At 44.4% G+C, this 14162-nt stretch overlaps 1 protein-coding gene across 6 annotated transcripts in view; it reads left to right on the forward strand.

The window, feature by feature from the left end:
- The window catches only part of ATL1 (atlastin GTPase 1), a 41917-nt gene that overhangs the window by 15460 nt on the left and 12295 nt on the right, over positions 1-14162 (forward strand). For all 6 annotated transcript variants that reach the window (XM_075613843.1, XM_075613845.1, XM_075613844.1 and 3 more), the window contains 5 exons: positions 3085-3189; positions 4357-4407; positions 5150-5206; positions 11907-11999; positions 13556-13694. In XM_075613843.1, coding sequence (XP_075469958.1) covers positions 3085-3189; positions 4357-4407; positions 5150-5206; positions 11907-11999; positions 13556-13694 — 445 coding nt within the window. The remainder of the gene's footprint in view (positions 1-3084; positions 3190-4356; positions 4408-5149; positions 5207-11906; positions 12000-13555; positions 13695-14162) is intronic.

Raw genomic sequence — 14162 nt, forward strand, 5'->3', positions numbered from 1 at the left:
CTGATCCCTGTTTAAATAAAGCAGCCTCAGAGCTGTGAGAATCCGGCAGAGAGATAGTTAATTGCAGCCACTCAATTAACTAGTCTCCACCTGGACTAATGAGAGCTCTGTAAAAAGCCTCATGTGAGATACAGGAGAGAGATTCTTTAGCTCACATTTGGGCTGACATAAGGAGAAGGAGGGCAGACCAGAGTTTTCCTGAGCATACAACTATGCTGAGAGGGGAAAAACCAGACTTGTATTCCTGGGCGATTGGACTGAAAAAGCCTACAGCTACAAGAACAGAAACAGATCAAATACTTTCTTGTTGGACTGTTGTGTGTGTACAGCTGGGCAGGATCCCCTGGTCTTTCCCTTCTCTGGGACACGTAACTATGCCTGCTGACATTGGCGCTTTATGTGTATCCTGATTGGATAAGATCTGGACTCAGCTCATACTCTGTTCTACATCTACACTTGACTGTGATTTGCTTATATTGCTACTAGGTTTTTTCCTTGCTGTGATTGCAATCATTCACTATCAGTCTATCAGTGCTTTGGAGATTTATATTCATGTCAAGATTTCTGTCTGGCTCCAGTTTTCCTGTGATCCATCACGTGTGCATGGGTTCTGCTATAGCCTCAGCTTGTCCACTGGCAGCATTACTGGGTGTTTTTTTCTGTTAGGAATACTGTGTATATATATATATACTTATGACCAGCTCCTCCAGGATTATTACCTCTATCCAGGGATTTTTTGTTATTATATCGTTGGTTGCACACAGTGTTCATTTCTGCTCTATTTGGCACCATACCTAGCACTTTGTCCTAGGCTTACGTACAGGGGATCCATGCTATGTTTTTAATATTTCTGTACTATCTTTTATTTTTATTTGTGACAATCAATTAATACATTTTATAATTGCTTCATGGTATACCTGAGTGCTACTATTTGGGTTTCTTTTTCTTGTTTTGCCATATATATACTATATATATATACTATAATTCTAAGTTTTCCGTTTGTTTGTATGTCAGAAGCATCGATATCTCACAAACGGCACCACCACAAAACTTTCACTGTACATTCTGCTGCGGATTTGTAGGTCAACGCAACTTATTTGATATTCCAATGTGGCTCACCTCCCAAATTATAGACATTCTAATGTCCAGCAAACCTCTTACTGCAAAAGCAGAGGGGCGGGGGCGTGGCTAGTAAGGGAGGGGGCATGGCTACTAAAGGAAGGGGCGTGTTTGTGCCTGCTTCGGTGCTGTGTGTCTGATGTGCTGTGTGTCTGATGTGCTGTGTGTCTGATGTGAGATGTGCGGGGAGGGAGAGAAAACGGAGTGAGTGGGGGGATAAAACAGAGTGGGGGGGGAAACGGAGTGAGGGGGGGAGAAAACAGAGTGAGTGAGTGGGGGGGAAACAGAGTGAGTGGGGGGGGAGAAAATGGAGTGAGTGGGGGGGCAGAAAACTGACTGAGTGGGGGGGAGAAAACGGAGTGAGAGGGGGAGGGGAAAACGGAGTGGGGGAGGGGAAAACAGAGTGAGTGGGGGGGAGAAAACAGAGTGAATGGGGGGGAGAAAACAGAGTGAGTGGGGGTGGGAGAACACAGAGTGAGTGGGGGGAGGGAGAAAACGGATTGAGTATGGGGGAGAAAACAGAGTGAGTGAGGGAGGGGGGGGAAAACTGAGGGCGGGAGGGGGAGATAACAGAGTGGGAGGGGACACACGGAGTGGGAGGGGGGAGAAAGGGGAGAAGGGACAGAGAGAGAGAGGGTAAGGGAGAGAAAGGAGAGAGGGGAAGGGAGAGAGAGAGGTGGAAGGGAGAGAGAGAGGTGGAAGGGGGTGGGAGAGAGAGAGGTGGAAGGGGGGTGGGAGAGAGAGAGGTGGAAGGGGGGTAGGAGAGAGGAATGGGGGGAGAGAGAGAGCAATGGGGGGAGAGAGAGAGCAATGAGGGGAGAGAGAGAGCAATGGGGGGAGAGAGAGAGCAATGGGGGGAGAGAGAGAGAGCAATGAGGGGTGAGAGAGCAATGGGGGATGAGAGGGAGCGAGCAATGGGGGGGAGAGAGGGGAGGTTGTAGAGGGAAAATGGAGACACAGAGACACACACACACACACACACAAAGAGACACACACACAGACACACACACACAGGGACACAAGGAGACAGACACACACAGACAGACACACACACACACACACGCACAGACAGTCCCTATCCAGCCAATGAAACGCCTCCCGCTCCTGCTCTAAAAAAATTGCAGGACAGCCGATCGCTCATGCTTGGAGAGCTGGTGACGTCACGGCTCTCAAGCATGAGCGAGTTCAGCAGCAGCATGGCCGCAGCCTAAAGCAGCGTGGGGAAATGTGCCGGCAGCGGGGGGGAGGTGTGGAGATGTGCCGGCAGCGGGGGGGAGGCGGGGAGATGTACCAACAGGAGGGAGGGGGGGATGTGGCGGCAGCGGGGGAAGATGTGCCAGCTGGGGGGGTGGGGAGATACATTTCCCGGGTGAAGCCAGGTACAAAAGCTAGTATATATATATATGTATATGTTGGGATGGTAACCAGCTTAGCTAGCCATTCAGTTAGAAAGGGCTGGAGTACAGGTTTAGTTATTCTCCAAAGTGGAGTAGGCCTTTATTTTGTTTGTTTTTGTATGCTTTGCCTTGTTAAAGGAACAGGCGCAATAAAGCCAGGATTTTATTTCACCCTAATCAGTCTCCATTAAATATACCTCTGCACACATCTCTTACAGGGTGCTAAAGGCCTAATATTTTAACATATGGATGTTATGCTGTTTGTGTTTTATTTGTAGGGGGTTTATGTTGTATATTAACCCCTTGGGTGCCTGAATGCATTTCTTTGCAATGCATTGTTGGCCTCAGGCATCATAGAGGTTAAATCATTTTCTGCCACAGGGTTTTAAATCCCATCATATATACAGTGTACGTTGGTGGGTTTTTGTCACTTTTTATTTACCCACCATAACTTTTTAATGCCTGGTCATGCTAACATCAGAAGCTAGAGATTAGTTTGCTTCAAGTATGAGATAAATAACATGTTGGCTTAAGCAGAATTCAATAACTTCCTATGTCTGGCCTGCAGGTTGCTGTCTTACTTATGGACACACAAGGGACATTTGATAGTCAATCAACTCTAAGAGATTCCGCCACCGTGTTTGCCCTCAGCACCATGATTAGCTCAATACAGGTATGGATTACATATATATATTCACCTTCAGCCATGTGATTGAACCTTTGTAGATGCATTACCCTCCTGGGCGCCAAAATTAACTGACAATTAACAACCAATAATTGCTTGTTCTAGTAAGATGTTAGGATCATTTTTGAGGGTTCTTCTATTCCCTTCTCTACACTTCAATAATAATAATAATTAAAATAAAAACCGCTACAATGGAATGAGACTTTCCCAGGGATTATTGATCCTAACGATTGGGCGATTTTTTGTGTGTGCACATTTTTCTTTTTTTTTTCAAATATAGGATTGGAGCAGGAGGTGTCCGGAGCTGAACCCCATTAATTTCACCTGCGGGGACCCCCTGCTTCTGGAGATACTTGAGAAAATGGGGCGCGAATTCACTACTACCCTAAAGTCAAATAAATTCAATCATGCATCAAACCAGGCGCATACGATCATGGACGGTGCTCACCTGGAGTATAAATCAGAACTGAGATACATAAGAGAGCAGGGACCCCAAAGCAGATAGGGTCCCAGAAACTCCCAAAAATAAGGGGGCTCTCTCGGAGGTGCGCAAAAATATCAAAATACAATTTATTAATGTAATGAACAGTGGACAGGACATACAGAATAAAACCCTAAAATAGACGAAACGTACACAGAGTTCAAACCCCTTGCTAGTACTGTAATAGTATAGATTCCAATGCAAGATCCAACATTTACTAACAGAGACGGGGTAACATTAAGTCCCCTCCTGAGGTGTGGATGACTGTACCCAAATAAGGTGCACAAAATGCCATATCTAATTAGCAAAAGTCTTAAACTTGCAGGAGATACCCCCCCTCCCCCCCCCCCCTCTTCGGAGGTATATATCTTTGGAAGCAGGGCATCCCCATAGCTGAAATTAATGGGGGTCAGCTCCGGAGACCCCTGCTTCAATCCTACGTTTAAAAAAAATCCCCTAAAAATGTTTGGGGAATCTGTGGAGGAAGTGCAGATACACTCCTGGGGTTTCTTAGTTTAACTCTTTCTGCTTTGAAAGCATGTGCAGTACATGTTTGGTAATTTAGCAGTCAAATCAGCTATAATATATGACTTCTCACTTGTGGCAGTGGAAATCGGTAATACATTCTCGCCATTTAAGTTTCCAGGACTTGACTGTCTTCTTGTCTTATAAAGGTGTACAACTTATCACAGAATGTCCAGGAGGACGACCTGCAGCACTTACAGGTAATGAAGGGATTCTAATCAAAAGGAAACGCCCTGCACAGTGTTAACGTGCAAAAGCCTCTCTCTGTCAGGGGGGGAGCCAGTAACACAGGAGTGTGATTGAAGAGGACTCATTATCACTGCCTTTTATTCTCTGTACAAATCCAAGGTCACATATAGGGGGAGAGGGGGAATACTTATCCAAGTCTGGAAAACTCGCGTGAAATTGGCGTTAAATAAAAATGCACATGATTTTGGCAACAACTGCTTTCTAAGGCATTTCTTTAATATTACAAATGTTAACACTACATTTTTAAATGGGTGTAGCCTGCAAAACAACACCAGGGGTTCTTAACCCCAGTCCCCAAGACCCCCCCCCCCCAACAGGTCATGTTTTCATGATCTCCCTGAACAGGTCAGGTTTTCAGGATGTCCCTGCTTCGGCACAAGTGGCTTAGTCTTCGACCCGAGCCACTGATTAGTGGCTCGGGTCGAAGACTGAGCCACTTGTGCTGAAGCAGGGATATCCTGAAAACCTGACCTGTTGGGGGGGGTGGGGTCTTGAGGACTGGAGTTGAGAACCCCTGCCTTAACCATTAAACCACACTTTTTGTTGTAACTCACTGTAGACACCTGGGGCACAGAATAGCTTACATTTTATTTCATGCAACTTTTAATGATCTTGCTAGCTGAGAAAGGTTTTGGGGTAAGGACTCAGATTTCCAGTGTTTTGTCTAAATCTGACTGCTTTCTCACAATTTAGCTATTTACAGAATATGGAAGACTAGCTATGGAGGAAACATTCCTAAAACCATTTCAGGTTAGTAAAACCAAAAATTATACATATATATATATTGACCCGGTTATTATTTCTACTAAAAGAAACAGGATAGCTCTTATTGATTGTTAATAATACACCAATACAGTATTGTGCAGTGGTATTGGTAGGTTTGTTTTCTTACCAGCAGGTGTCAGTATTCCATGCACTGAATTAGGCAAAGTGACATAGAATAAAGGGATTAAATACAATGCTGCTTGGAATGAGATGTCGTAACAGAAAAAGCTTTCGTATAAAGACGTATTTGTGACGATCTCCAGGCGCTGTTGCCTTATTTGATAATGTAAATAAAATGCATCAATGTGTGATGTTCTCCTTGGAACATGTGGTGATGAGCTCAAAACAGGTCTGGTTTCCATATACAGTATTCATTGTCTTCTATCATATGATTGCGCCTTTAGTACAGGGACGGGCAACACCAGTACTCAAAGGCCACCAACAGGTCCGGTTTTAAGGATATCCCTGCTTCAGCACAGGTGGCTCAATCTAGAGGCCTATTGGTGGCCCTTGAGGACTGGAGTTGCCCACCCCTGCTTTAGTAGATGAATTATCCTCATGGGCACCAACATTACCTGAATATTAACAACCATCTTCCCTGTCAAAAATAATTTACTGGCCCCTTTAATAGCAGAGGGATTGTTCCTGTTATACCTTATAAAGGTGTCTAATGCGACCATGTGTTCTTTCATCCCAGGTTTGGCACAGAAAGTGCTGTCTTTCTTCAATAGGGTCCCGTGTTAAAATGGATTACTAAAGAGTGACACTGTGTGCTCATTTGCATGTCATTACCCAGAATCCCTGACTGCAGTGGAAGCACAGTTTGCTAAGAGATAATGGGGAAAGGCAGGGTTGCAGAGCTGTCTGAGACGTGCAAATGTGCCCACAAGGGGTATTTTTATTGACTTCAACTTAATGTAACAGTCGCCGTGGTTTTTTTGTTTTGTTTTTTTTTACCAGTATCAAAACGAGTGCACCATATTTAGCAAGGGAAATGAATCCAATTGGATGCAATGAGATCAGTTTTCCGTCTGAGAAAGCTGGGGCAATCAGTTTGCAGTCAGGACACTTTAGTAGAGAAAAAAAAACCTTTATCTTCCCTCCACCCAGGGTTGTTTAGACGCAGTCCTGGAAGGCACCCAGCAGGCCAGGTGTTCGGGGGAATTGTTAGCTAAGTACATTTTCCTTAGTGATAATTTCAGGTAGGTTACATTTGCAGGGCAATGAATGCATCACTCATTAAGTTATTTTAATGCTTATTAGAGCTATGTTAATTGGTTATTAAGTGATCATTAGACAAATCCAGACTACCTTTCTTGTTGCCAGTCTTTTAGCAATGAGGTGGTAAAGCCTGTCCTGTTTTGCTTTAAAGCCGCATTCTGCACTGATCGCCGTTCTTGCGGCATTTTATTCTTTACTTACTATAGGAGATCGCGACTCGCCCTTTCCAACGCTGTATTTATCTTTAAAATGTTACCGCAGAGGTGCTCAACTTAAGACCCTGAACAGGTCAGGTTTTCAGGATATCCCAGCTTCAGCATAGGTGGCTCAATCAGAGGCTCAGTCGAAGACTGAGCCACCTGTGCTGAAGCAGGGATATCCTGAAAACCTGACCTGTTGGGGGGCTTGAGGACCAGAGTTGAGCGCCCCTGTTTTAAGGGAACGATCGGTGCGTTGTTGTCCCAAACACCCCAATTGAAGTCAATAGGAATTTCGGCCCCAAAACGTCTCTATCGGCCGCTTTGACTCAGAATCAGCCCCTAAGGGCCTCATGCAGAGAGCAGCGCTATTTGAAATCTCGGAGAAAATCGCGCAAAAAACAGCTGAAAATGGAGAGGTAGGAAAAATGCGCCTTTTTTTTTTCTATTTGAAAATCTCGCCGCGCGGCTGGCAAGAAACTACATGTCGCCAGTCTGAAAAATATCCAAATTCAGAAAGGCGCGCTCGCCATCTAGCGGCTGTTTTTGGCGCGATTTTCTCCAATTTTCTCCGCCAACTAAAGTTGGCAAGAAGCAGGAGGTCGTCGGCTATAGGGGGGAAAAAAATGCGCGATTTTTTTCTTCCCTTTCAGCTGCGCGCATCTCCTCATTTATAATTCTCCACATGCAGTAATGCTAAAAATAGCGGATTTCGCCCATTTCTGCATATGGAGAATAAAACTCTCCATTAAACCTACTTTTTATTCCCCTCTCCAATTTTAAATAGCGCTGCTCTCTGCATGAGGCCCTAAGTGTCCTGGGGATGAAATGAAGCTCTCCCCAGAGCCCAGTGTAGTCTAAATGTTACCATGGTAACCTCAGAAGCTAGAGATGACTGTTAACACACAAAGGGCAGGGCATGCTCAGGGGGGCAACGTCCTAACAGTATGTGAGTTCAACTTTTACACGCTTAGGGGGGAGGATGGCTTCATTACACACACATTCTCATTTCTATGATTAACCCTTTTATCAGCAGCCTCGTTTTCATCATTAAAGGGACTTGTGACACAGTACTTTGCATTTCTCCATACAGTGGATTGATACTTGGCGGGGGTTGTGTGTATTTCCGCGAGGGGTCGCAGGTTAACGAAATGAACTCTGCGGAATGTGGAGGATGTGTCAGCAGTGATTGTAATGGAAACATGGAACTGACAACAGATATGAGCCACGGGTGGCTCCACTATCCTGCCTGTTATCCGCTGGGAAACCTCAGAGCCTGTTAACTCCTCAGATGTGTCTCATATTTAGGACAGCCTTGTGTCTCTCCTAAGAACTCATGCATCTCCTGACTGCATTATCCACCACCAGTGTTAAGAGGCTGTTCTGTGGATAGTGATATACAAGTAAAGGCATTTAGCACTAGTAGAAGCCAGTGTTGCATGTTGTAGTTTTGATTTAGGATTTTTTTTTTATTTTATTTTTTTAAAGGACAATATTCAAAGGTAATTCCTCGGTAAATGTTTATTTTTTTTTTTTAAATCAAGCATTCAAATTGGAAATGAAGGAATGACAGAGAATTGTTTTATGGTAATCAGGATGATATGTGTCTATCATATCACAGGCCTTCAGAAAAGTCACACCTATGGACACACACACACACACACACACACACTATTACCTCTAATTTTTTTACTGGGCAGAGTGTCCAAATACAGGACAGTCCGGTTCAATACTGGACACCTGGCAACCCTATTTGGACCTTGTGTAATACTTGTAATTATTAGGGAAGTACCAGGTGACTTCGGTCTACCTGGGAACGGGCCAGAAGAAGGGGTCTGTACCCCGAAACGTTACGTTGCCCCCCTTGCCCTGCACTTTTTATTTCCTGTGTTTTTTTCTTCCTCTCCTTCCCTCTCCATCCCTGTCTTTGTCCCTATTCCCGTATATATACGTTGTCCCTCTGTTGCTGTTTGACGTTATGTGCATCGTTAATGTTTAATTAAATTTGACTTTTTGGCTGATCCTTTATTAGTTCTTTTTTCTTGGTGTGCTGGGAACATTTATGTTCTGTTTGATTATTTGAGAGGAACGAGGGTCCTCCCTGTTCCCGTCTGCACCCGTTATTGCTACACAGACTTTCTTAGTGCGTGCTGTCTGTACTTACTTTGTTAACTTGTAATTATGTTTAATAAGCTTTGAAATTGTTTAATACCAAAAAGCATAACAGTGAACATCTTAACAACAGTTATCAGAGTCCTGCCATAGCATACACATAGGAGAGGTCCCTGGGGCAAGAGGGCATTTTGTATTGCCGTTGTTACAGCCCTATTATAAGATATTATTATTATAATATAATTACACTGGCTGCCATCACCGCTTCCCGGGTGACCCTGGTGGACATTTGGTTTGTTCTTCTACCGGCATTAAAAGGTTAATATCTCAGGAATCGGGGTGTTTCTGGAAGTCATGTTCTGTGAATCAGCCCCAGGGGAACCCCGAGTTTCAGTGTAATATAATAAAATAAAAATAAAAACAACAAGATGTAGTGAATTGTTGCTTCATGCTCTGAAACGGTGAATCGCAGTACAACTAGCACTGACTTCTAAACATAGAAAACAGACAAAACCAGTGTGGGGTTTCTCTCCTGGTGGGGGTTATTATTACATACTCAGCACAGTACTGTATATGGACGTGGAACATTGGCGCCCCGCACTGTATGAGCAGGAGATACACAGCCTGGATTTTGTCTCTGCTGACTCGAAGACTGAGCCCCTGATTGAGCCACCTGTGCTGAAGCAGGGATATCCTTAAAACCTGACCAGTTGGTGGCCCTTGAAGACTGGAGTTGGCCTCCCCTGTTCTAAAGCATTTGACAGTGTTGCTTCCTGGCCTGGTTTCGTCACCAATATAGGAGAAGGAATCCAGCTGGGTTACTCCCACATTAGCCAAACACAACAACAAGTTAGCTTCAGCCATGGATTCTAGATTGCACCATATTTAAGAGATTTGAGTCTATAAAGTGCTAAGCTCAGCTGGGCAGACTGCCCCGGTTACATAGAATATCCTTACAAATTCATTTCTGGTGTATTTTGTTCTCCGCCTCTAATGTTCTAAGGTTAATCAATTAGAATGCTCCTGTAATTATTTAAATACTCTGTGATAGGAAACATAATATCTTTTTAAAGAGATTTTTGAACATGTAGCTCATGTATATAATCTGTACAATTCACCTCACTTGTCTGTTAAAGTGGCAATCCAAGCCGGCGATGTTTATTTAAAAAACATTTTTTTACATAGCACTGAAGCAGGGGATGTTCGGCACTGAACAACATTCATTTCAGTTCCAGGACCCCCTGCTTCTGGAGATACTTACCTCCATCGGGGGTGCCGGTAGCTGCTCCGCTCGGCTGGCAAGGATCATGTTATGACGGCGTTTTAAAGCTCCCGCTCCCTGTGGACCAATAAGAAGCCGTGACATCATCAGGTTTGGCTTCCTATTGCCCGCGTGACACAGGAGCTTTAAACTTTGCTGAGATACCGGCGCCCCCAATTAGAGTGTCAGCTCTTCGGAGCAGGGACTCCTTTTCCTAAATGTTACTTTTATGTCTGAAGCACTTCTTCCCACCATGTGTTATTTATATTATTTGTTATCTATATGATTGCCACGTGTATTACTGCTGTGAAGCGCTGTGTACATTTATGGCACTATATAAATAAAGCCATACATACACATACCCCATAAGGAAGTCTGTATCTCAGGAAGCAGGGGGTCCTCGAAGCTGAAATTAATGGGGTTCAGCCCCGGAGACCCCCTTCTTCAATCCTATGTTAAAAAATAGTCATAAAAAAAACATTAAATACTCCTTTAAAACTCTTTAGAATGTTACCTTACTCTCCATGAATATACTTCGATATGAATATTCATATAAACATATGAAATTGATCTATACGCTTGTTGGGTATTTAAGTCGGACACAGGAGAAATAGCCAGAAGGAAATAACTATGTCGCAAGCATGTTTTATTTATAAAAAAGAGGATTAGGTTGTCTCAAATATGGCTCGTATCACGTTGTTCTACATGTGTTTCCCATCACAAGCTGATTTGGAAATCTTCCCAGATGAGTGCAGAGTATGTGAGGATGTGACCGTCGTTGAAAAAATAGTTAACTGCACATGAAATGGGAGAGTGAGCTCTTTGCCTGATAAAACTGCCATCTTTAAACCATTAATGTTTCTAAAGGGATTAATCACTCACGTAAGGCTGATATTGGGGTCTGCAATATACAGTGTTGCAAAGCATTGTGGGCCACGCTAGCAGCGAATGAAATGACCCACCTGAGCTCATGCATGTCTTGTCTGTATTTGTGTTAAAATGACTTTTATATACATGGGCAAAGGAATGGAGGAAAAAAGGGGGATGCTGATGATCTGTATGTTATTGTTGCTTTTAGTTCTAACCTAATTTACCTGCTGTATGAACATTTATGGCGTGTGAAGAACTGTGGCACCCAAATGGCACTGGCCTTTTCGGCACCACGACTCACGTTATCGCCCCTGACATCAGGAGCAGAAGAGGAAGCTATAGCCCTCTGTTCTAATCACGTCCACAGCAACCACCTGTGAAACAGGCAAAACAGTGATGATGTCATAAGGCAGATGTGGCCAACTCCAGTCCTTAAGGGCCACCAACAGGTCAGGTTTTCAGGATACTGCTGCTTCAGCAATGCTGGCTTCGACTGAGCCTCCTGTGCTGAAGCAGGGATATCCTGAAAACCTGGCCTTTTGGATGGGCTTGGAGACTGTGGGAGGAATGTCTGTACTAAATCAGGGGTGCTCAACTCCAGTCCTCAAGGGCCACCAACAGGTCAGGTTTTAAGGATATCCCTGCTGCAGCACAAGTGGCTCAGTCTGTGACTGGGCCACTGATTGAGCCACCTGTGCTGAAGCAGGGATATCCTTAAAACCTGAACTGTTGGTGGCCCTTGAGGACTGCCGTTGGCCGCTCCCGGTATAAGTAAAAGTAACGGCAAATCCCACTCACAACTATAAAGTATAGGTGTTTAGTCACAATCACCCCTCAGTTTCATGTACTTAGATGTGGAAGGACCAGGGATGCCATGCACATCCCACTGGTTTTGCAGCTATATGAGTTAGGCTTGGGTTTATGTATAATATTATTTATTTACTGCCAAAGATGAGCTTGGACTGAACGAAACAACACATTGAGCGCCGTCTCTCACCCTTATCTTCTTCTATTGTGTCTCCAGTCGCTGAATTTTCTTGTACGTGACTGGAGTTTCCCATATGAATTTTCTTACGGTGCTGACGGCGGCACACAGTTTTTGGAAAAGAGACTTAAGGTTTGTAGATTTTGGTCATCTGTTGTGATCTGTTATAGCTTTAACCCTTCTACTGGCACAGAGGTTTAAACAAGAAACAAAGAAGTCCAGCGCAACATCCAACGTGACAGAAATACACAGTGAAATACCTGTATACCTCTTGAAAAAAAGGGTAATTTAGTTAGAGGTTAAGCCTGATGTGGGATAAGGGGCTTATATATTAGGATTACCAGACGTCCCGTTTTTTGCGGGATTGTCCCGTTTTTTTGGGATTGTGTCCCGACGACTTTTTAAAAAGTGCCGAAACATCCTGGTTCTTTTGTTTGCTGTTGGCGCATGCGCGAACTGCCCGTGCCGATCACGAGTGCACGGCCGGCAAGAGCCGATTCAGCGCATGTACGCAATCAGCTCTTTTCGGCCGCACATGCATGATCGTTATGGTCTGTTTGCGCATGTCGGCACTGGACTTTCGTGCATGCGCGGTCAGATCTGGGTGTTCGCACATGCGCGGTCAACTCTGGGTGTTTGAGCATGCGAGGTTGGCACTGGGCTTTTGCACATTCGTGGTCAGCTCTGGCCGTTCGTGCATGCACGGTCAGCTCTGGCCGTTCGTGCATGCACGGTCAGCTCTGGCCGTTCGTGCATGCACGGTCAGCTCTGGCCGTTCGCACATGTGCCAGCTCTGGGCCTTCACGCATGCGCGGTCGGCACTGGATTTTCGCACATGCACGACGGTTGTCCCAGATTTTCACTGGGAAAAAATGGTCACCCTATTTTATATCCTATGGCTTCTATACCTTTAATGCATTTCATAAAGGGTGTAGATTAAGGTAAATGCATAAATCTTTCTGACATTCTACTGCTCCTATTTACATCAACAATATGCACAATGATAATTTATCATAGGCCATTAGCCATTATTAACTTATATTGTAAGCAATAAATGTTAAGATGTTATATAGTTAATTGGCAAAACATGGTACCAGGATAGAGCAAGAGTTTTAATTCGCTGCACCTGAAGTGAATATATATATAGTATTTTTTTTGTATATATATATGAACCATGTTGAATGGTTTTGAAGCAAAAGGTGGCACTGTGAGCTCATTTGCATGTCATTTCCCAGAATCCCTTGCTGCAGTGGAAGTGCTGTGTGCTGGGTGATAATGGTGAAAGGTGGGGTTGCAGTCCTGTCTAAGACATGCAAATGAGCATACAGTAATATTTCCATTATATAAATATATATTTATATTTATTTATTTAATGTACACTGTCATACGAGATGTATTCAAAGGAGCACTCACATTAATTCAGCTGTAAACTGCCACGGGTGCTCAGACCTTCACAAAAAGCGGCGTTCGGATGGGAAAAGCCATCGCCGGCTCTCCAGAGGGCTTGGTATAAACGTGACATTTTATTGTGGGATTCGATCCCAACAACAAACGTTCCCGTTTATACCAAGTCCTCTGGAGCGCCGGCGATGGCTTATACCAAGTCCTCTGGATGGCCGCGCTCATGAGGGACCATCCCGCTTTCCCGTGAGAGAAACACTTACACGTTTGTGCTTGCTTTCTCGTAGGTGTCTGAAAACCAACACGAGGAGCTGCAGAACGTCAGGAAACACATCCACTCGTGTTTCACCAACATCTCCTGCTTCCTTCTGCCCCATCCAGGCCTCACGGTGGCGACCAACCCAAATTTTGATGGAAAACTTAAAGGTTTACAATTTGTATAAGTAAATGGCATGTTTTGTATTTAACACCTTCACCGGCAGAAGGACCCGCAATGTGCTGCTGTCCCATCTGGCTGTGAGGGGGTTAACGTCGTATGCTGGGGGGAAAGGACATTCCGGTTTTCTTTATAGTAGAGGTACAGCCAAATAGTTGATCGACGAGGAATACGCCAAAATTCCATCAAAGTTCATTTACTGATAGTAAAACAATAAAGTGAATCAATAGTCTGAAGAATCAGTTGTGTAACGTTTAACTGCATTTCAATGTCATGTTGTATCTCTGGCAACCTTCACCCATACCGTCTACCGCAGGAGTGGGCAACTCCAGTCCTCAAGGGCCACCCACAGGTTGGGTTTTCAGGATATCACTGCTTCAGCACAGGTGGCTCAATCAGTCCCAGCTTCGGCACAGGTGGCTCAATCAGTCCCAGCTTCAGCACAGGTGGCTCAGTCT

This window comes from Ascaphus truei, chromosome 9 (assembly GCF_040206685.1).
Source record: "Ascaphus truei isolate aAscTru1 chromosome 9, aAscTru1.hap1, whole genome shotgun sequence".
Lineage (NCBI taxonomy): Eukaryota > Metazoa > Chordata > Amphibia > Anura > Ascaphidae > Ascaphus > Ascaphus truei.